The sequence below is a fragment of the Argopecten irradians genome, chromosome 4 (genome assembly GCF_041381155.1).
Source record: "Argopecten irradians isolate NY chromosome 4, Ai_NY, whole genome shotgun sequence".
Taxonomy (NCBI): domain Eukaryota; kingdom Metazoa; phylum Mollusca; class Bivalvia; order Pectinida; family Pectinidae; genus Argopecten; species Argopecten irradians.
This window is the reverse complement of record NC_091137.1, coordinates 17,059,084-17,083,431: the sequence shown is the minus strand read 5'-3', so window position 1 is coordinate 17,083,431 and position 24,348 is coordinate 17,059,084. Positions and strand designations below refer to the sequence as shown.

General features: G+C 37.7%; 2 protein-coding genes across 2 annotated transcripts; both read left to right on the top strand.

Moving 5' to 3' along the window:
• Positions 1 to 8,142: 8,142 nt before the first annotated feature.
• On the top strand, positions 8,143 to 9,198 carry LOC138322132 (uncharacterized). The gene has a single exon (XM_069266187.1). The coding sequence runs from the start codon at positions 8,143 to 8,145 to the stop codon at positions 9,196 to 9,198; it is 1,056 nt and encodes a 351-aa protein (XP_069122288.1).
• A 2,722-nt stretch (positions 9,199 to 11,920) lies between these two features.
• Positions 11,921 to 12,976, top strand: LOC138322131 (uncharacterized). Its single transcript, XM_069266186.1, has one exon. It carries the CDS (start codon positions 11,921 to 11,923, stop codon positions 12,974 to 12,976), a length of 1,056 nt encoding a protein of 351 aa, XP_069122287.1.
• The last annotated feature ends 11,372 nt before the right edge of the window (positions 12,977 to 24,348 follow it).

Below are 24,348 nucleotides of genomic sequence, written 5' to 3'. Positions count from 1 at the left end.
AAAACTTAAAATATTATAGAAAAACTTTGGCTTCTCCAGTGTGGAGTTATAAGAATATTATATTAAAAACATTATTTATCCTAGTATCAATATCATATCAAATTAAATTTGAAATAATACGTATGTTTGAGTGAAGGGCACAATGTACTTTAAACTATGAACATCGGATATATGATTACACATATCATTATATATATTTTTTTTGTGGCCTATATAGATGATACAGATAGATGTTAGACTGACATTTCGGGACTTTTTTAAAATTTATTTCTAGTTTGAAATCCTTGGGAACTTCAATTCACCTCTGTGTATGAAATCCTGAGGCAGGTCTGCATAAATAAATCAAAGAGGACGACCATAAGCAACAATCTTTGCCATTCCAGGGGTATAACATTGATGCTTTTTCGTGATTCGAGATCGATAAACATTTCAGCTTTAATTATACAGTAAAACATATTGATTATGATCACGCTTACAACGAATACGTGGTTATTTAAGCATTAAGTTGCCTTCTTTGGGGATTTATGGTCCTATACTTCCCCCAGGATTGAATAACGCGTGTTAGCGCGTTATGATTAACTTGTCTGCAATCCTGGGAAAGTTATAGGAACATAAATTCCCAAGAAGGCAATTTAATGCCTAGATTTTCGTTTTCTGCTATTTTTAAGCCAAGGTGTAATGTATACTGTAATCGTTATTACCAAATTAAATTCCCCACTGCCCCCGTCAGTTGGGCTTATCTTGTGACGTTATAAGTACCTCCGACGTCTGAAGAACTCTGGACGTCATTCGCAGTGAAAAAAATGTCCATGGATATAAACATAAAATCACCAGTACAATCTTTTTAAACAATATATTCCATCATTCGGATATTCAACATTTAAAAATCAAAACTACAAATATTGTTGCGAAAAACATGGAACAATTGGTGTTTTTCATTCCGGTAGCACGTACGTACGCACGAAAATGCACATTACGTCAGTACGTCATAACGTCGTTCAGAACGACGTCAAAATACATGTTAAACATATCACCATATCTACGGGAGTAATAGGAAAATTATGATCTCATCAATTTACTTTTTGGTTGGTAAGGATATATAGTGTTAGTCTCGAGCAAATAGAAATACAACGTAATAATTTTATTCTCCGTCAAGGTTCCTATAAGTTTGACTGCAATGTGTGTAGATCTATAACGAACTATGCTTTAACGTGACTTTGGTTGTACCCAAATGTTCGTTGTTGTATTACGATAATAATAAATTCGTTTGATTAAGAAAAGTCTTCCATGTATCTCTGTTTTTGTTTTCTGTGATCGTTTCAGTTGAATATAACCAATTATTCCACGTTTTGAAGCACGCGTATCTGTCTTTCTGATATTTCATACAAGTGTCGATGTGACATGCCTATTTTTTGATTCTGCACTTTGACCTATATATACATATACATGTACATAAAAAGAAAACACAACTATAAAACAGTTTTTTCTTCCCTAGCGCTTTCTCGGCTCATGCCGGTCTTCAGGCATTCAAACCCCTGAAGACCGGCATGAGCCGAGAAAGCGCTAGGGAGGAAAAACTGTTTTTTAGTTGTGTTTTCTTTTTATGTATATGGAAACCATCACATGGACATGGTTCTTTTTTTACTTATACATATACATATATATATATATATATTATATATGATTCAGTAGATACTTAGGCACTTCCTAAAAAATCCTAGCTCTTACAGATCTTTCAAACTGAAAGTCATAGAATATCGTTCTTAAGAGAGGCATCAACATATTTATATATTTTAATTGAAATTAAAACAAATCTGTATCAATGAGAAAAGTTTTGATTTCAAAATTGTTCAAATTGGGATTACGCCTCTGCCCCGAGGTACATGTACACCCGCATGTAAATTGCATGTTGGAGAAAAACGTCAGAGCTTGAAAAGTATTCACAAAGGCACGTATATGTAAGACTGTATTCATTTATATACATGTAGCAGTATACAGGTTGATAACGTGTTGTTTTTCATTTAGACCCAAAAACATTGACTGGGGAGGAGGCAAATTAGTGAATGTGAGGTCGCAAATATTGGTAATGACCTATCTTAATTATTTCCAGTTCCTCCTCAACTTACACACCATGTGCAGTACAGTTATATTAAGCCAACACAGGTAAAAAGGATTCCGTGATAATGACTAACTAATTCAGATAATTCAGAGATGCCGAAATCTGTTGAATGTGGTAATGCTTTTTTTCGGCCAAATATACTGATTATTATTTTTGCTAAATAAATCATTAAACCTCTCTTATGAAATTCACGTAAACGTTTCGAAATAAAATATGATATGATCACAAAATAAACAATACAACATGAGTTTACCGATGATACAAATGAGCAAAGAACTACTATGATATATATTTTAATTACATTTTAGAATACTCATGTAATGTGATATATAATCTCTTGTAATAAAGCAAATATTTTTGAAATTACTTAAGATTATTAAACATCTCCAAAACCTACCTCTTGATACACTACCAAGAACTGCTGGTACATGAAGTACATACAAAGTAACGGAACTACGATAAAAGGATTTCCAAACATACTTTTAAACACATTTAATAAAAAAAAGACCAAACGATGCAAAGAAAATTACAAGAATATTTAAAAATGCTGGGAATGAAGGTGATATTCTTTTACAATATCTTCAGATTTTGAATCTAGCTTTGACCTCATTATCATTGAATCACGTACCGACTTGCAAAGATTAATTGGAACGAAATAATTGTATTTGTTAAAAACTCGTTCATACATATACTCTTCATTTAATAAGGCGAGATATTTCTGGGGTTTATGTAAACAGGAGACAAACGTTATCAACCTAACAACTGTTTGTTTGTAAAGTAAAGTTATTAAAAGGCTAACAATCGAACCCAAACTAAATCGCATCAAAGATTATTCTATGATGGACGAAACCAGTGAAGGTGAACACTATTGTAGTTGAAAATGATACAACAACTATTTGAATTTGATTAATTTGGTCGTTCACCAATAAAAGTAAACATTGGAAATAACAAGCATAATTGATCATCTTTGAATCTGATCACGAAACAAATAGTCTTGTTGAAGATCTAAATAAAGAAAAACTAATTTAACCTTTACGCGGAATATGGTAATTATCGTTCAATATCATTCTCAACCATCCACCACTGCGAATTCATAATGTAAAAAATGTAGAAAGGTAATGATATACTAATTAGGTATCTCTGGCATTATTATCATAGGAAACATCTACCGAATCCACTTACATATTCATACATGGCGACATTCTGTTCCTATAAAATCATCATTCGTTCTAGCAAAATGTATTTACTGCTGATTTAACCCACACTATTTTATTGCACATCAAGATAAAAAAACTGAAATAATTAATAGAAAGGTATTTCCTACATGAAGAAATATATGGCGACGCCGAAAAACTGTTGCTTTGTAAGATAGAATACAATCACTCAATGCGAGATTGTTAAAATTAAATTACAAAACAGCCGTGTGCCTCTTTAAAGGAGGTGTTGCATATAGACTGAAAATCCGACCACGATAATTTTTTGATTTTTGAATTTACATTAATTAATTGCATTAATACACATATGTCTATAATACTTAAAACCCGATTGGACCATTATTAGGACTACAGCACCCCCTACATTAACACTGGTAAATTTAAAGCCTCTGGGGCCTTTTACCTGGCATAAGTCATAGTAAAAACACTTAAATCACATTTTTCTTATGATTAAAAATACCACATAAAATTGCCTTTTTAACGACATATCACACGTGGCTGTATCCAATATCATTTTATCACAAATGGAACGTAAATATCAAATTTGACAAAAGATACGACTTTTTGAAGTTTTCAATTTTTCGTTTGAGCAACAGAATAAGTAAGGCACTGCTCGAGTACCCTAAAATTTTTATGTTTAAAATTATATTCAGGTTATCATCGTTTCACCATAAACAGCTCAAATGGATGAATTTTTTTAGAAATTCTACTTATCTGTTTTGAAACAGTGGGACATATAATACTGACAGTTATGATTTAACATATATACAATGCCATGTTGCATTCCAGAAACTGTATAAGCATTAAGGTAATAAATATGACAGTATGTGTCCTTTGCCCATTGTTAACGGGAACCATCAATGTTGCCATCGTCTCAGGTAGGGTGTTAGAATTGCACCTGCTATACCCATTGCATGATCGTAAAAGGCGACTAAAGGTACCGTTTTTGCTAGCGTCAATCAGACATCAGACGAGGCGCTATGTCTCATTTTACCTTTAGTATCGCGAAATATTACCATCAAAAAGTTTACCAGGTACTGGTCACAAGTTATAAGTTTTTCCTCATCAAACATCCTTCATGAAAGTGCATGCTTTCTAGATTATCTAATGAAAGTTCTAGAAACGCTCTAAAAAGTTCTAGAACAGTTTAACAACCTGTTTTAGAACAATTCTACAACTGTTCTAGAACGGTTCTACAATGTTAAATGAGACTTTTTCAGAAATGTTCTGAAAATATTCTAGAAATGTTCTAGAACTGCTCCAGTTTCTTAATTCCAGAATAGTTCTAGAATTGTTCTAGAACATTACTCTAGAACACTGTTCTAGAATAGTTCTAGAACATCGTTCTAGAAAACGTTGTAAAACGATTCTATAATTCCTTTAGAATAATTCTAGAACACTTCTAGAGCTCTTTCCGGAACCGTTCTGGAGCAGTTTTAGAACTGTTCTAGAAATCCTTGCAGGGGTATAATCAACACATTCCCACTCAGTCACATTATACTGACAACATGCGAACCAGTCGTCCTACTCCCTTAATACTGAGCGCTAAGCAGGGTGTAACGTGTGTCTCGGCCAGGTGACAGAACCCAGAGCCTACCTCACAAGGGCGAGCTCTCAACCGAAGGCCAAACGTGAGGCGGTGTCAAGGAAGACGTTAGGAAATATAAATTTCTTTCGGATATTCAACATTTTAAAATCAAAACTACAAATATTGTTGCGAAAAACATGGAACAATTGGTGTTTTTCATTCCGGTAGCACGTACGTACGCACGAAAATGCACAGTACGTCATAACGTCGTTCAGAACGACGTCAAAATACATGTTAAACATATCACTATATCTACGGGAGTAATAGGAAAATTATGATCTCATCAATTTCCTTTTTGGTTGGTAAGGATATATAGTGTTAGTCTCGAGCAAATAGAAATACAACGTAATAATTTTATTCTCCGTCAAGGTTCCTATAAGTTTGACTGCAATGTGTGTAGATCTATAACGAACTATGCTTTAACGTGACTTTGGTTGTACCCAAATGTTCGTTGTTGTATTACGATAATAATAAATTCGTTTGATTAAGAAAAGTCTTCCATGTATCTCTGTTTTTGTTTTCTGTGATCGTTTCAGTTGAATATAACCAACATATACATAAAAAGAAAACAGAACTATAAAACAGTTTTTTCTTCCATAGCGCTTTAATGGAAACCATTACATGGACATGATTCTTTTTTTACTTATACATATACATACATATATATGATTCAGTAGATACTTAGGCACTTCCTAAAAAATCCTAGCTCTTACAGATCTTTCAAACTGAAAGTCATAGAATATCGTTCTTAAGAGAGGCATCAAAATATTTATATATTTTAATTGAAATTAAAACAAATCTGTATCAATGAGAAAAGTTTTGATTTCAAAATTGTTCAAATTGGAATTACGCCTCTGCCCTGAGGTACATGTACACCCGCATGTAAATTGCATGTTGGAGAAAAACGTCAGAGCTTGAAAAGTATTCACAAAGGCACGTATATGTAAGACTGTATTCATTTATATACATGTAGCAGTATACAGGTTGATAACGTGTTGTTTTTCATTTAGACCCAAAAACATTGACTTGGGAGGAGGCAAATTAGTGAATGTGAGGTCGCAAATATTGGTAATGACCTATCTTAATTATTTACAGTTCCTCCTCAACTTACACACCATGTGCAGTACAGTTATATTAAGCCAACACAGGTAAAAAGGATTCCGTGATTATTACTAACTAATTCAGATAATTCAGAGATGCCGAAATCTGTTGAATGTGGTAATGCTTTTTTCGGCCAAATATACTGATTATTATTTTTGCTAAATAAATCATCAAACCTCTCTTATGAAATTCACGTAAACGTTTCGAAATAAAATATGATATGATCACAAAATAAACAATACAACATGAGTTTACCGATGATACAAATGAGCAAAGAACTACTATGATATATATTTTAATTACATTTTAGAATACTCATGTGATATATAATCTCTTGTAATAAAGCAAATATTTTTGAAATTACTTAAGATTATTAAACATCTCCAAAACCTACCTCTTGATACACTACCAAGAACTGCTGGTACATGAAGTACATACAAAGTAACGGAACTACGATAAAAGGATTTCCAAACATACTTTTAAACACATTTAATAAAAAAAGACCAAACGATGCAAAGAAATATTTAAAAAAGAATATTTAAAAATGCTGGGATGAAGGTGATATTCTTTTACAATATTTTCAGATTTTGAATCTAGCTTTGACCTCATAATCATTGAATCACGTACAGACATGCAAAGATTAATTGGAACGAAATAATTGTATTTGTTAAAAACTCGTTCATACATATACTCTTCATTTAATAAGGCGAGATATTTCTGGGGTTTATGTAAACAGGAGACAAACGTTATCAACCTAACAACTGTTTGTTTGTAAAATAAAGTTATTAAAAGGCTAACAATCGATCCCAAACTAAATCGCATCAAAGATTATTCTATGATGGACGAAACCAGTGAAGGTGAACACTATTGTAGTTGAAAATGATACAACAACTATTTGAATTTGATTAATTTGGTCGTTCACCAATAAAAGTAAACATTGGAAATAACAAGCATAATTGATCATCTTTGAATCTGATCACGAAACAAATAGTCTTGTTGAAGATCTAAATAAAGAAAAACTAATTTAACCTTTACGCGGGATATGGTAATTATCGTGCAATATCATTCTCAACCATCCACCACTGAGAATTCATAATGTAAAAAATGTAGAAAGGTAATAATATACTAATTAGGTATCCCTGGCATTATTATCATAGGAAACATCTACCGAATCCACTTACATATTCATACATGGCGACATTCTGTTCCTATAAAATCATCATTCGTTCTAGCAAAATGTATTTACTACATTTAACACCCATGCGATACTCTAATTTGTGAAGGAAACTATATAGAGTCAAGATCATTTGCTGTTGAAAATGACATCATCAATCGAAACCACTGATTATGACAATTTCGATCCAATTTCATACATGACAACGTATAGATTGACGGAAAATTAAATGGCTCACACGACGAAAGAGAATTTTATCACTTTAAATTGGACTCACTTCATGACATCTTCAGGTCCGGTAAACTTTGACAAATACAAAATACTACTCCGATCTCTGTCCAGTATCTAAGACGATTTAACCCACACTAGTTTACTTCAGTCCCCATACCTACCTGCATGAGTAAAACATTAGACAATTCCTCCGGTTTACCAATACTACACGCCCGAAAACAAATCGAATGCACCCGACCGGAAGCACATCCGGTACTCGCGCATGCGCACCAGTATTCTTTCGGGCGCCATTTACAACCAGCACGAGATTTTTGCTACGCTATTTAGAGAAGATAAAATGGACAGATTTAAAGAATGTAAGAAATGTTCGAAGTCTATGAATGTCTTGGACGATCACGAGGAGTGTTTTAGACACCGAATATGTAATAAAGCGTTCCCATGCATCGTTTGTGAACGATTGATAAGCGAAAAATGGGTCATCTTTGACAAGATGATTGAGAAATCGGCCGGTGGTGGCCGGCCTCCCAAAGGGATTACGAGGACCCAGGGTGGGATGAGCCCCCCAAACAAGGGTCTAGAGCCTACTAATGAGACTTCGGAGGGTGTGAGGCCCCCCAGTACCAGTCTTACGGAGCGGGAATAGCCGTTATCAACGGTAAGTGTCTCGCTGGATGAGGCAACACGTGGGGCGATTGACCGATACATTTCTGCTCAAATGTCTAATTTTTTCAAAGATCATAGACCTTCCCCACCTGTTCGGCAGTCTGAGAATGAGAACGATCAGTTTTCAGTAGATAATATTCATAAGTCACGGAGCAGAGAAGGTCGATTTGATAGATTTGTATGTGAACGTCAGGAGAGTGAGGACGATGATATGGAATCTGTGTCCGTGGCAGCCGGGTCAGGATTTAATGACAGAGAGTCTGTCCAGGACAGGCCTGTAAAAGACAATGATAGCATATCTCACGTGTCTTTAGGTGGAGGCTCCTCTATTAATATAGGTCAGGTGTTTCAGGGAGCTCCAGGGAATTTGGATCCAATTAAGTGGGATGAACTTATACAAAATGTTTGTTGTGAGCTGAACATCCCAACTCAGGATAGGGAGGGGGACACTCCCAAGGGTACATCCTATTTACCCTCACACTTGAGTGGAGGATCAGAAAAACAGAAGGTCACAAAGTTACCATTAGAGGGGAAAATTAGTGACATTGTGCAGGACATTGACCGTCAGGGTACTAAGTATGGTAAGGTCAGTGCATTCAGAAACCGTGATGAGAAAGCTTTTCTGATTACAGATACAGATTTTGAGAAGTTTGGGAAAACCACTCGCTTGGATTCTTATATTGAGGAAGGATTGGTTGGTTCCTCCAGTCACCAGGGTCAGATGTGCCTCAAGTCCAAGCTCTTGAGGGAAGTAAATAAAGACTTAACACGTAATGATTCTGGAGCCAGAGTACTGCTGCGGGCCATTTCATACGCCACCATGATTGTATCATACATGGACAAGTCTTCAGGTAATGTAGCAGTACAGCAAGCTGGCCGTCAGGCACTAGCCAGTGTCTTTATGTCTATGGCTGATGTTACATCTTGCATTATGGTGAATTCGGCTCTGGGTCGTCGTAAACTTTTTCTGAATGAGGTAAATTTTGTCAACAAGGCGACTGAAAGCCGTCTTTTATCACTTCCTACAATGTACCACAAACGCAGAGTTATTTGCTGGGAAGTATTTCGATGTGTTGAACTCGGCCGCAGAGAACATACGCGACGCTAAGGAGACACAGAGTGCTCTGAAGTATGGCAAGCGTCAAAGAGAGGACCAGAAGTCTAGGAGTGGAGCACCTCCTACTAAAGTTAGTAAACAGTCTGAGCCTAGACAGCGTCAGTCGAGTCAGAGTACCCGTTCACAGCGTCAGCAGGGATTCAATAGGCAACGGAAGGAGAGACCCAAAGACACTCAGCAGGAACCTTTCCAGGGAAAGGGCAGAGGATCCTTTCGGAGGCCGGGAAAGGGCCAGGGTCCACATCCTTTTCGGTCTCGTCCATAGCTTCCAGGATTCTGTTCCAGCCAGTAGGCGCCAGAATCCAGCAGCTTTGTCGAGAGTAGGTGCAGATTAAGGACGACGAGTGGGTGAGGAGCACTATCCAGGTAGGATTAAAACTCCAATTCATCAAGATTCCTGCAGATACAGGGATCAGGCAGACAAGGGTACAAGAAAACCTTTTAGAAAAAGGTGCTATAGAATATGTTCCCGAGGACGAGGTCGGTTCCGGGTTTTACAGTACGTTTTTTGTGGTTCAAAAGCCAAACGGCAAGTTTCGGCCTATTTTAAACCTGCGCATCCTAAATAAGTTTTTGGAGAAAGTTCATTTCAAGATGGAGACATTACAGGTAGTAATAAACGCGTTGCAGAGGGGGATTGGGTCGCCTCTCTCGACCTTCAGGACGCATATCTGCATGTTCCAGTGCACCCAGCCTTCCGCCGATTTCTTCGGTTTTGTGTGGACGGCAGACATCTACAGTTTGTTGCAATGGGACGAAGTCCAGAGGTAGTGCAAAGATCACTGCAGGCTACGGTGACATTGGCCGAAAGGCTAGGACTTCTGATCCATCAGGAGAAGTCAGTTTTATATCCCACCCAGACAATCACTCATCTAGGAGCAGACATTTGCTTGAAGGAAGGGGTGGTCAGGCCAACTATAAAAAAGTGGAGACTATTCAGACTCTGGTCAGACAGATAGAGCAGACAAGGTTAGTATCAGCACAGGTAGTGCTGCGCTTGCTAGGCCAGATGGAACCATGTATACTTCTGATTCCTATGGGACGCCTCCGCATGCGTCCAATTCAGCTGTACTTGTTAGCCCTGTGGAGACACTCCACTCAATAGGTTCTGACTTTGATTGCAGTGAGGGAGCCACTGCGGGAAACTTTAAAAATGCTGGGATGAAGGTGATATTCTTTTACAATATTTTCAGATTTTGAATCTAGCTTTGACCTCATAATCATTGAATCACGTACAGACATGCAAAGATTAATTGGAACGAAATAATTGTATTTGTTAAAAAATCGTTCATACATATACTCTTCATTTAATAAGGCGATATATTTCTGGGGTTTATGTAAACAGGAGACAAACGTTATCAACCTAACAACTGTTTGTTTGTAAAATAAAGTTATTAAAAGGCTAACAATCGATCCCAAACTAAATCGCATCAAAGATTATTCTATGATGGACGAAACCAGTGAAGGTGAACACTATTGTAGTTGAAAATGATACAACAACTATTTGAATTTGATTAATTTGGTCGTTCACCAATAAAAGTAAACATTGGAAATAACAAGCATAATTGATCATCTTTGAATCTGATCACGAAACAAATAGTCTTGTTGAAGATCTAAATAAAGAAAAACTAATTTAACCTTTACGCGGGATATGGTAATTATCGTGCAATATCATTCTCAACCATCCACCACTGAGAATTCATAATGTAAAAAATGTAGAAAGGTAATAATATACTAATTAGGTATCCCTGGCATTATTATCATAGGAAACATCTACCGAATCCACTTACATATTCATACATGGCGACATTCTGTTCCTATAAAATCATCATTCGTTCTAGCAAAATGTATTTACTACATTTAACACCCATGCGATACTCTAATTTGTGAAGGAAACTATATAGAGTCAAGATCATTTGCTGTTGAAAATGACATCATCAATCGAAACCACTGATTATGACAATTTCGATCCAATTTCATACATGACAACGTATAGATTGACGGAAAATTAAATGGCTCACACGACGAAAGAGAATTTTATCACTTTAAATTGGACTCACTTCATGACATCTTCAGGTCCGGTAAACTTTGACAAATACAAAATACTACTCCGATCTCTGTCCAGTATCTAAGACGATTTAACCCACACTAGTTTACTTCAGTCCCCATACCTACCTGCATGAGTAAAACATTAGACAATTCCTCCGGTTTACCAATACTACACGCCCGAAAACAAATCGAATGCACCCGACCGGAAGCACATCCGGTACTCGCGCATGCGCACCAGTATTCTTTCGGGCGCCATTTACAACCAGCACGAGATTTTTGCTACGCTATTTAGAGAAGATAAAATGGACAGATTTAAAGAATGTAAGAAATGTTCGAAGTCTATGAATGTCTTGGACGATCACGAGGAGTGTTTTAGACACCGAATATGTAATAAAGCGTTCCCATGCATCGTTTGTGAACGATTGATAAGCGAAAAATGGGTCATCTTTGACAAGATGATAGAGAAATCGGCCGGTGGTGGCCGGCCTCCCAAAGGGATTACGAGGACCCAGGGTGGGATGAGCCCCCCAAACAAGGGTCAAGAGCCTACTAATGAGACTTCGGAGGATGTGAGGAATCGGAGCGGGGATCGCCGTTATCAACGGTAAGTGTCTCGCTGGATGAGGCAACACGTGGGGCGATTGACCGATACATTTCTGCTCAAATGTCTAATTTTTTCAAAGATCATAGACCTTCCCCACCTGTTCGGCAGTCTGAGAATGAGAACGATCAGTTTTCAGTAGATAATATTCATAAGTCACGGAGCAGAGAAGGTCGATTTGATAGATTTGTATGTGAACGTCAGGAGAGTGAGGACGATGATATGGAATCTGTGTCCATGGCAGCCGGGTCAGGATTTAATGACAGAGAGTCTGTCCAGGACAGGCCTGTAAAAGACAATGATAGCATATCTCACGTGTCTTTAGGTGGAGGCTCCTCTATTAATATAGGTCAGGTGTTTCAGGGAGCTCCAGGGAATTTGGATCCAATTAAGTGGGATGAACTTATACAAAATGTTTGTTGTGAGCTGAACATCCCAACTCAGGATAGGGAGGGGGACACTCCCAAGGGTACATCCTATTTACCCTCACACTTGAGTGGAGGATCAGAAAAACAGAAGGTCACAAAGTTACCATTAGAGGGGAAAATTAGTGACATTGTGCAGGACATTGACCGTCAGGGTACTAAGTATGGTAAGGTCAGTGCATTCAGAAACCGTGATGAGAAAGCTTTTCTGATTACAGATACAGATTTTGAGAAGTTTGGGAAAACCACTCGCTTGGATTCTTATATTGAGGAAGGATTGGTTGGTTCCTCCAGTCACCAGGGTCAGATGTGCCTCAAGTCCAAGCTCTTGAGGGAAGTAAATAAAGACTTAACACGTAATGATTCTGGAGCCAGAGTACTGCTGCGGGCCATTTCATACGCCACCATGATTGTATCATACATGGACAAGTCTTCAGGTAATGTAGCAGTACAGCAAGCTGGCCGTCAGGCACTAGCCAGTGTCTTTATGTCTATGGCTGATGTTACATCTTGCATTATGGTGAATTCGGCTCTGGGTCGTCGTAAACTTTTTCTGAATGAGGTAAATTTTGTCAACAAGGCGACTGAAAGCCGTCTTTTATCACTTCCTACAATGTACCACAAACGCAGAGTTATTTGCTGGGAAGTATTTCGATGTGTTGAACTCGGCCGCAGAGAACATACGCGACGCTAAGGAGACACAGAGTGCTCTGAAGTATGGCAAGCGTCAAAGAGAGGACCAGAAGTCTAGGAGTGGAGCACCTCCTACTAAAGTTAGTAAACAGTCTGAGCCTAGACAGCGTCAGTCGAGTCAGAGTACCCGTTCACAGCGTCAGCAGGGATTCAATAGGCAACGGAAGGAGAGACCCAAAGACACTCAGCAGGAACCTTTCCAGGGAAAGGGCAGAGGATCCTTTCGGAGGCCGGGAAAGGGCCAGGGTCCACATCCTTTTCGGTCTCGTCCATAGCTTCCAGGATTCTGTTCCAGCCAGTAGGCGCCAGAATCCAGCAGCTTTGTCGAGAGTAGGTGCAGATTAAGGACGACGAGTGGGTGAGGAGCACTATCCAGGTAGGATTAAAACTCCAATTCATCAAGATTCCTGCAGATACAGGGATCAGGCAGACAAGGGTACAAGAAAACCTTTTAGAAAAAGGTGCTATAGAATATGTTCCCGAGGACGAGGTCGGTTCCGGGTTTTACAGTACGTTTTTTGTGGTTCAAAAGCCAAACGGCAAGTTTCGGCCTATTTTAAACCTGCGCATCCTAAATAAGTTTTTGGAGAAAGTTCATTTCAAGATGGAGACATTACAGGTAGTAATAAACGCGTTGCAGAGGGGGATTGGGTCGCCTCTCTCGACCTTCAGGACGCATATCTGCATGTTCCAGTGCACCCAGCCTTCCGCCGATTTCTTCGGTTTTGTGTGGACGGCAGACATCTACAGTTTGTTGCAATGGGACGAAGTCCAGAGGTAGTGCAAAGATCACTGCAGGCTACGGTGACATTGGCCGAAAGGCTAGGACTTCTGATCCATCAGGAGAAGTCAGTTTTATATCCCACCCAGACAATCACTCATCTAGGAGCAGACATTTGCTTGAAGGAAGGGGTGGTCAGGCCAACTATAAAAAAGTGGAGACTATTCAGACTCTGGTCAGACAGATAGAGCAGACAAGGTTAGTATCAGCACAGGTAGTGCTGCGCTTGCTAGGCCAGATGGAACCATGTATACTTCTGATTCCTATGGGACGCCTCCGCATGCGTCCAATTCAGCTGTACTTGTTAGCCCTGTGGAGACACTCCACTCAATAGGTTCTGACTTTGATTGCAGTGAGGGAGCCACTGCGGGAAACTTTAAGATGGTGGAAGTCTCGGGTAAATCTTCTGAAGGGCATGAGCCTACAGACCACACTGATGGAGACCACACTAGTCACGGATGCGTCGAACCAGGGCTGGGGAGCCCATCTAGAGGAAGGAGTGAGGTCTGGTCTATGGAACAGTTGAGAAGCCAAACATCACATCAATTGGTTAGAAATGAAAGCCGTCCTACTAGCATTAAAAGGGCTTCATTCCAAGGTGAGGGGATGGTCTGTCAGACTGCGATGCGACAACTCAACAGTAGTCAGTTATATCAACAAACAGTGTGGAACTCATTCTCCAGATCTTTGTTACTTGACATGGGAGATTCTGCTATGGTGCGAGGAAAATCAAATTCAGTTAAAAGCAGCTCATATTCCGGGGAGAAGGAATGTTTTGGCAGATTCACTTTTCAGGGGTCGGACGGTTCAGGCAAAGGAGAACAAGAATCGACCAGTTTTCTGTTGCCCGTTTCCAGAGGAGGCAGCATAGGCGGTGGATGCACTGTCGGTTCCATGGGAAGGAATGTTTGCTTACGCATTCCCTCCAATAGTTTTGATTCCTCAGGTTCTGCGGAAAGTAACACAAGAGGATTGTGTGGTCCTTCTAGTAGCTCCGAGATGGCCACGCCAATCATGGTATCCACAGCTTCTCGAACTTTTAGTCGATTACCCAAGGGAGTTACCTCTTCACGAGTTGTTGCTGACACAACAAAGGGGCAGACTCATACATCCAGATCCGGGAATGTTTCGACTGACTGTATGGAAAGTGTCCAGCAGGCTTACGCTACAAAGGGATTTTCACAGGAGTTTGTTCAGGCAATCTCTGCATCTGGACGAACTTCTACACAGGCAGTCTATAATACAAGAATCAGATGCTACAACAGCTGGTATGAGGAACGGCAGATTGATCCACGTACAGCAACTAAAAGTGATATTGCAGATTTTCTGTTACACCTTCATCAGACGAAAGGTTATAAGGTTTCTACATTAGCTGGTTATAGGTCAGCGATTGGAGTTATTCACACGCAGGCTGAAGCTATTGGGACTAATAGAGATTTATCTCGACTTGTGAAGGGTCTTTTTAATAGCAGACCAGAGGTACGATCATTGGTTCCAAACTGGAGTTTGCCACTTGTTTTGCTAAAAATTACAGAACCACTATTTGAACCTCTAGAAGAAGCCCCGTTGAAATGGCTTACTTTGAAAACAGAGTTTCTGTTGGCAGTGGCTTCTGCAGCTAGATCTAGCGAGTTACATGCGTTATCCGCTGGGAGCAAGGAGGTGTTCGTTTGCTGCCTAACCTACAGTTTATTGCTAAGAATCAACGTCTTGGGAAACCATGGGAGGCATTTTTCCTTCGAAAGTTTACAGCTTATGCGACAGAGGAGGCAGATCTGAAGTTGTGCCCATATCGAGCATTGAGACTTAATGTAAATAGCTTAAAGTCTACTAGAGGCGATAAGACACGTCTTTTCCTTACATACCAATGTGGTAACCACAGGTAGGCATCAAAGGATTCTATTGCTCGTTGGCGAAAAGACGAAGATTATCGGATTGAAAAACGATAAACAGCGGGGCGAAATATTTCGCGTCGCAAATTAGCGACTGAAATAATTTCGTTATTTCGTTCTGGCGCTGCGAAAAGACGATGATTAGCGGGGCGAAAAGACGATGATTATCGCCTTTGTTAGGCGAAATAACGAAATAACGAAATGGCACATATCAGCCACCATAAGTGAATGACAAGTGATTTAAACGTTTAATTGGTGAATTATTATCAACTTAGTCGATATGCAAATCTAATATTTAAATACATTACATCTGATTTACATATTTGAAACTAACATATTCAAATACAGATAGGAATGCATCTAAAAATAAGATAAAATTTCAAAATAAACATAACATTGAACTATTCAGTCCTCATCTAAGCATTAGGCCTTAACCTTTGGATATATATACAACAATCAGGAAATTATTATCAATTTTTTCCTGTTTTTTTTGTGTGCATAAAATCAGCACCCAAATTGTAATTAAGTGTTATAAGGTTGCTCACAAGGAAACATGATGTAAATATTAACATGTGCAGTTTTCAAGTATTTGCTATTTACAAATTGAGTGTCATTTGCATCAAAATGTAAGCAAGCTTAGATTGCTGCAGCGCATTTCAACAAAATGTACGATAAGTTTGCGTCAATTGTTCGCCGTAGGCTTCTAGCAACTTGCTGCGGGGAACTTATTTGAAATACGAGATGTGCGATTGCCACAAGCTTGTGTTTATCAATTATAGTAAGGCTTTAATTTCCGTAACGGGATTGAGCCTTTTCTGACCTTGGCAAAATATGGCGGTTGCAAATTTAGGATCACATGAGGAAAGTGAAATGATCTTTTCCATAAAAAACGTTTTAATCTATTATTTTTCAATAAATCAACATATTTCTCTCAAATGTAGTGGTTCAAAAATCCCCCTTCCACGAAAAAAACAAACTTCTTTTCATCTTTATAGTTTCTAGTTGTTTGTAATAGGATAGGTTTCGATTACTGAAAGGATGTATTGACATATCCTTATGCGATGTTTGCTTGCGGTTTTTATTTTGCTTGTAATACGCACAAGTTTTGTATCTCCAGGTGATATCCAGGGTGACAGTCTCCTTGATATTGGAACAGGACCATCAATTAAATCTGTGGTTAGTGCCTTTGTACACATGGATGAAATTTGAGCGACATTTGTAATGGAAACAGAGCTGTGCTGACTAATTGGTGGACGGGTGATGGAATGTTAGATAAGGAAATTACAGATTACGTCGTCAAAAAGAAAATGCCAGGTATGAATAATATAATAATGGAGCGCCACATTAGTCACTGAACTCGCCACCAGTGAACATAATATTATAATCACAAGGTGGACTGTGATCGTAAAGCATTTCCCCCTAATTTGTCAAATTTTCAAACATATTACGTGAATATAATGGTTGCTAAAGATTGCGCTATATTGCTCTCCTAGAGAAAACTATAAAAACAAACAGTAAATAAGAGATTAGTCGCATTCTGTTGATTAGTCCATATATATATATATCTTGTACGATTACCATTGCAATTAAAGCTGAAAAACTGCCAGTGAATAAGGGATGTACTTAATATTTCGAATAAAATCACTTTATTTCGAAGCGCTTAGTAAAGTTAAAAAATGATGGATTTAAGTGACAAAAAGGCCCAATCCAAAATACATTTTCCTTGATAAAGTCACAACGGCATATTTGATTATAGAATTTCAACCGAGATGAAAATAATCTAGTATCAAAATTCTGCTGAGGAAATGAGGGTAAAGTGTATTAATGGTTTTATGATTATCTCCTCTCTGTTTTGCTTCCGATTATCGTTGTAATTCGTTATTCAGTGCTTTCATCTAGCGTTTATTAATTCTTAAATTAATGTACCATTTCTTTGCTTTAGGCAAGCTATTGAAGAAAGGCGAAGATGATGAAAGGGAACGTACGAGGAATTCTTCATATTGAAATTAGATCCGAATGTCCATTAGGAAAGGGAGACCATCCAGGTCAGTTCGATGTAATTACATCATCTTTATGTTTTGAAGCAGCTTCGCAAACCGTGTCGGAATATCGGAAAGTAGTACAAAATGTATCACGTTTGCTAAAAGATGGCGGACATTTGATATTGCTTGGCCTTTTCAATAATACGCATTATGAGGTTGGGAAAGTTAAATTTTTATGTTCTTCTTTGTCTCAAAACGAAATAGAATCAATATACACAGAATGCGGTTTCCAAGTATCGACAATAAAAACTGCTATGTTAGATAGCGATCAGAAATGTGATTTAGAAAAAAACCAACATATTATAGTGGAATTTTTATGTTGCATGCTACGAAAAAGTGATTTCCTTTGTTGATAATATACTGAATTCGTACTATTTAAACAGAACGAAAATAATACTATAATTATTATATTTAGAGATATTTCAAAATGCAAATTTCTTGAATTAAGATCATACTCCACAAATCAAATATATGTGTATTCTGTGAAATTGATTCTTGATGCCCATCAGTGGATGGCTAATTGTTTTAAACACATGCGGACTTTATAGCCTGTATCTGTTGTGGCGAATGGGACCAATATCATAAAATATACATACTATCAAGTATAGTTAGAATTGTGTGAAATATTTTGTTATTATATAAAAAATTGTTGTCAATTTATAGAGTTACAATATATATGATCAAAAATTATGTCATTCCTCATCTAGGAGTTACCTCCCCTTATTTTCATAAACCTCACCATGTATATATGTTTTATATAATAATTTGTCTGTACCACCAATATCAAGAGAAGACTAAGATAGGCTATGCCTGATGTCTAATCCTTTTGACACTAACATCTTTTTGTCAATAAAATATTTGGAAATTGAAATTAAGATCATACATAGTAACGACCATGTGTAGAAGAGTCCTCTCTAATCTTGAAAGTAGATGTAGCATATCTTGTTTTAGTGTTTGATATTGAATTGCTAGACGCATGTGTTGGTTGGTAATATTATATAAGCTAATTTTAGCTTATAACAGGACACATTATTGTGTTACAGAGGTAAATTGATCGTTTGGACATTTAGGGCTCGAACATGTGCTGTACCAGCCAAACTCATTTCATCCACAGCATATGTTTCAAATTAAGCTATTTTGCTTCAACACCATCTAAACTTTTAGGATAGGCTCATGTTTAATTAAAGATGACCATAAAATTAAAAAAAACAAAAAAACTAACAAAAACATGAAAAGTGATTATTTAAACTAGTCGATGTTATTACCATTTTAATCAATTATGATGTCATATAATATATATGATATTTAGTTTAATATGTACCAGATTGACCATTCAGTAAATTAGAAATGATTGTATGGCATATGGTATAAGTATGCTGACTTTGTTTATGTATGTGAATTAAATTGTATGACACAATTAATAAAAATAGTTAAGACCAATAGTATGCAAATTATATGATGTGCGTTTTTACAAATTAAAGAATTATTCAGCAATTGCTATATTATGGTTATCTTTTATTTCGTTTAGCGATTTATGGATGAAAAGTAAACGTAATAAAGAATATATTTCTACTAATTTGTTACCCAGTTAATCCTTACTTCCTCGCTAAGGCCTCAAATAGTGACCGAATCAGAACGACAACTCAAAACCAAGCGAAGTTAAGACGTAATAGGAAACGCAGATTAATTATGACATTTTACGAATGCGAATAACCATAGTCATTATCAACCTCAACTAGAACAAAACACTACAAAGTGTTTTATTCTGTAATTGACTGATAGAATGATATCAAACAACTTCAAAAAGTTTAAAAAATGTTTTATGTAACTTCAGCACTTTTAATGTTAAACTATCTAGTCTTATCAACTTTGGCCTTATTTTGCGTTTTTGTAGGAATAAATCTTAACTATGATGCCTGTGTGTAAGGCCATTCTCACATAATGTGTGTGATTACTGTGTTATCACCTCACGTTTTCTATAAGTAATCTCGCTAATTTTAAACGACTTAAATGACTACAATGTTATTGCTACGGTTTACCGTTAATACACTGTTCATGAAATTTATATAGGGAATACTCATTTATTCCCGTATAGGGAATACACATTTATTCCCGGAGCACGGTTGGTAGGAATATATCTTCTATAACTTTGTAAGATTTCCAATATCTTTTATAAGATAGCTAATTAAGTTATTAAGGTATCTTTAAACACAAATATATGAGATATCTTATAAACGAAATTTTGGAAATTTTTACCAGCTTAAAATAAAGCTGTTTTGAACAGCGATGATTTAAAGAGACTATATTTACGAAAACAGAATATTATAATGTACTCAAGTTCTGAAAGTTGTAGAATGTAATTACATTATATTTTAACTGCGTTCGTTTACAAATCTGGCAATGAACTATCAACAATTATATTCGAACTATATGCATCTGTATTCTTAAGCATTACTATACCAAATCTCTTGTGGTTCCTTAATTTTCATCAATCGTAACATGTACAATGTAATGGGACAATTATTTTAAAGATGTTTTCGGTTGGTTTTGCGACATTATCTTTTATGTTACACATTTTACACATTGTATGACATATCTTATAAAACATGTGTCTGTATGAGATGAAGTACTTCAAGTAGTAAATACAGGGCAAAAAGTTACTTCTTACAGCGTGGACAAAAATACTGCTTAATTGTCCAGGCGACCTGCCTATGTATCGCAAAAATACACCATTTAAGGAATGACATAAATATCAACATAAACATAAACAAACAAACAAAATCCCACATAATTATGCATACATGTTGCTGATATTGCATGTAGGGTTCTTCTCCTTTTTAATCTTTGATATGTCAAGTAAATGAATTCATAAAAAATAAAGAGTCTATGCAATAGACGATTTTTTACACGATTCAAATTTACCGCCTCCTTGTAGTCGTTTCAAATTTACCGCCTCTGCGTATATATTTGATTACTTCTGATTGGCTTATCAGCTCACGTGACCACGCTTTGTTTATGAGTTTGCGCACTACTCATTTCAAACAGCAGCAACACCAACAACAGTCGAGTTAACCACAACCCCACCCAGCACCCAGTTTACTGCAACAACTGTGACTGCCAACATGTCAAGTGCCCCATCCACAACAATGGCTATTGGTGAGGGCATTTTTCCAGCCAACTCTCTCGCATTTCATGATGACGTAGAGACAGACACTGACAATTCGAGGCATTTCGTGTCTCAATCTTTACCCTTACATTTGATGGTCTCTGACATTGTTCGACAAAAGATTTTGGCAAATAAATTCGTTGACATGAGCACGTTAACAGATAAAGACACTGATGGGAACATGACTATGGTCATCAACACCAATGATGACAAACCATCCTTTCAGCTAGTCAGGAAATCTGGTCCACCAAAGACTCTATCAATAGATGAATGGACAAATCATTTCAATATATTTATTGCTGTGTTTTGTAGCATAGATGCTAACAAAGAGGTTTTTCCCCAACTGCTTAAATACATGTCAATGGTCCGTCATCTGGCAGCAAAACATGCAGACTGGCGATATTATGACAAAACATTTAGAATGTTGATGGCCAACCCTGCATGTCATCTTCGCTGGGATGAATGCCAAATGGAATTGTGGCAGGAGGCCATGTCGCGTCGCGCAAACTTGTCTCAAAATACAAATGTCTGTCATCGCTACGCGCGTGGTGAATATTGCAGTGGGTGCAAATTTCTGCACAAATGTGGAGTTTGTGGGGCGAAACATGCCAGCTCTAATTGCCCGGTTTTGGGCTATCAGGGCAACCAAGGGTCATCTACCCATGGCAATTTTCGTCCCCCTCACTTTCGCTTCCGTGGGCCACGCTTCGGCCAACGTTTCAACAATCCATCCAACTACCGCTTCCCCTATCGTGGAAATGCCCGCGGGCATCAATGGCGCTTCGGACAATAAAGTAATCTCGCCGGTTGATCCAGTATTTCTTGCTCGTGCCCTTCAGGGTTATGACCAGGGAAAAGCCTCTTATTTAGTGAATGGTTTTACTGAAGGTTTTAAATTTCATTTTCAAGGTGAGCCATCTCATGAATTCTGCAATAATCTGGTATCGGCTAAAGATATACCTGAAATTGTTGACGAAAAACTGGCTAAAGAAATACAAGCAGGTCGTATTGCAGGCCCATTTCCAAATCCACCATTTTCAACTTTTCATTTAAGCCCTTTAGGGGTTGTTCCTAAGAAAGAATCCAATAAATTCCGACTCATTCACCACCTTAGTTTTCCAGAGGGTTCTTCTATTAATGATGGTATTCATGAGGAGTTTACGTCGGTACAGTATCAAACAATTCAGGACGCAATATCTTTCTTGAAACGTACTCCAACACCATTTATGGCCAAATCAGATATTGAATCAGCTTTCAGGATTATTCCAATTCACCCCAGTCAACACCATCTGCTTGGTTTTCATTGGAAAGGTCAATTTTATTTTGATAAATGTCTTCCCATGGGCCTTGCAGAAAGTTGCAGAATTTTTGAGATGTTTAGCTCTGCTATTGAATGGATCATGTATCAGCGAGGCAGAACATCAGCCATTGTCAAAGTTTTGGATGATTTTTTGTTCATTGAACCTTCTTATGAGAAATGCCTTTCGAGTTTACAAGATTTTCAATTACTTTGTTCACAGTTAGGGGTTCCCTTGGCAACAGAAAAAACTTTTGGACCGGATAAAATCCTCCCCTTTCTAGGAATCACTCTTGATGCTATTGTCATGGAATCTCGTCTCCCACAAGACAAACTATCTAAATGTAAAGCTTTATGCCACGATTTCAAATGTCGCAAAAAAGTCACCCTTAAGGAATTACAATCTTTAATTGGGACATTACAATTTGCAACTAGTGTCGTGATACCAGGTCGGCCCTTCCTGCGTCGGATGATAGACTTGACCAAGGGCATAAAGAAATCGGGTCATAAAATTAGACTTAACGCGGGTGGAAGAGCTGATATGGCATTATGGGCTGAATTTTTAGACAAATTTAATGGAAAAAAACTTCTTCTTGTCAGATATATGGGAGACCTCAGAGACAATTCAGCTTTTTACTGATGCCTCAGCTTCTATTGGTTTTGGGGCTGTATTCAAGGATGAATGGTTGTATGGTGTTTGGGCACCCAACATTACAAAACCTCACATCAATGCCTTAGAGCTATATCCTATTGTCGCTGCTATATATACATGGGGTCATCAAGTAGAAAACACGGCTATCTGGTTATTTACTGATAACATGAGTCTTGTTTCGGTTTTAAACTCTCAATCTTCTCGAGACCCTGTGATCATGACAATGGTTCGCGCTCTAGTCCTAAAATGTTTACACCATAACATTTTGATAAAAGCTCAACATATTGAAGGTAGAAAAAATATATTGGCTGATGCTCTGTCTCGTTTACAGATAAAGCGGTTCAAAGAGTTGCTGCCTTCTGCAAATCCTCAGCCAACTCCAGTGCATCCTCAGGTGGACCAAACTCTCTTCTTCCCACTTTGTCAACCCTCCTGAATGCTTCTCTGGCCCCAGCATCAAGAAGAATATATGATCGAGCTTTATCAGCGATTTCGCAATTTTCTACTGTCATACTAGGACAACCATTCTGCATACCAGTACCTCATAGTACAGTAGCATTATATGTTGCCCATGCCTACCAAATGGGCAAGGCACCTGGTACTATAACGTCACAGTTGTCAGCTTTAGGCTATGTACATAAGCTAAATGGTTTAAACGACCCTACCAAATCCTTCTTTGTTCGCAAGGTCATTCAAGGTGCTACACGTCTGGCCTCTTCTTTCGACACGAGACTGCCCATAACTATTCCAATTTTGCATTCACTTTGTGAACAAATCTGCAAAGTTACTAGTTGCCCACACGAGCAGTCTCTCTTAGCAGCGGTCTTTACACTAGCATTTTATGCGTTAGCTCGTTTAGGGGAATTGCTAGCATATACTTCAGCGCAAGCTAAGAAATTGTTGCAATTAGCAGATGTTGATGTTGAATTTAAAGACAAAAGACCAAATCAAGTATTTATCACATTTCGTCATTTTAAGCACAACATCAGTGGGAAACCTCACACTATTCCAGTCAAAGCCATGCCCCAGAAGCATTGTCCAGTGTTATACCTTATCAATTATTTAAAACTTCGTGGTTCTAAAGCAGGATGCCTCTTTCTAACACGCCAAGGACTTCCCTTCCCGCGAAAGCGTTTTGATTCCCTCGTCCAACAATGCTTGTCACTGTGCCACCTTGATGTGTCACGTTTCCTATTTTGTCTTTCCTATTTTGCTTTATGTTTTCACTGGTATTTTTTCTATAATAATTTAAACTGGTAATCAGGTCTGTAGTTAGTATTTCATTCATACGCAGCAAGGGTGGCGGCAGCTTCATATATTGTGTTATAGGTTATATATATATATGAAGCTTTGTGGCGATTTTAAAGCCGCACCTTCACTCATAGTTTTTTGTAAAACCTTATTTTACTGAAAACTTTAATTGAAAGATCATATAATAAAACTTATCGGACATCTTTTTTTCATTAAGATGTGCCAAGTATTCGCCATATCCTTGTTGCGTTAATTCCTTGAGTGAACAGAGCTTGCTGCTTGTTAGTTTGTG

Coding starts and splice junctions, on each gene's coding strand:
- LOC138322132 (XM_069266187.1), top strand. CDS start 8,143: ATGTCTAATTTTTTCAAAGATCATAGACCTTCCCCACCTGTTCGGCAG.
- LOC138322131 (XM_069266186.1), top strand. CDS start 11,921: ATGTCTAATTTTTTCAAAGATCATAGACCTTCCCCACCTGTTCGGCAG.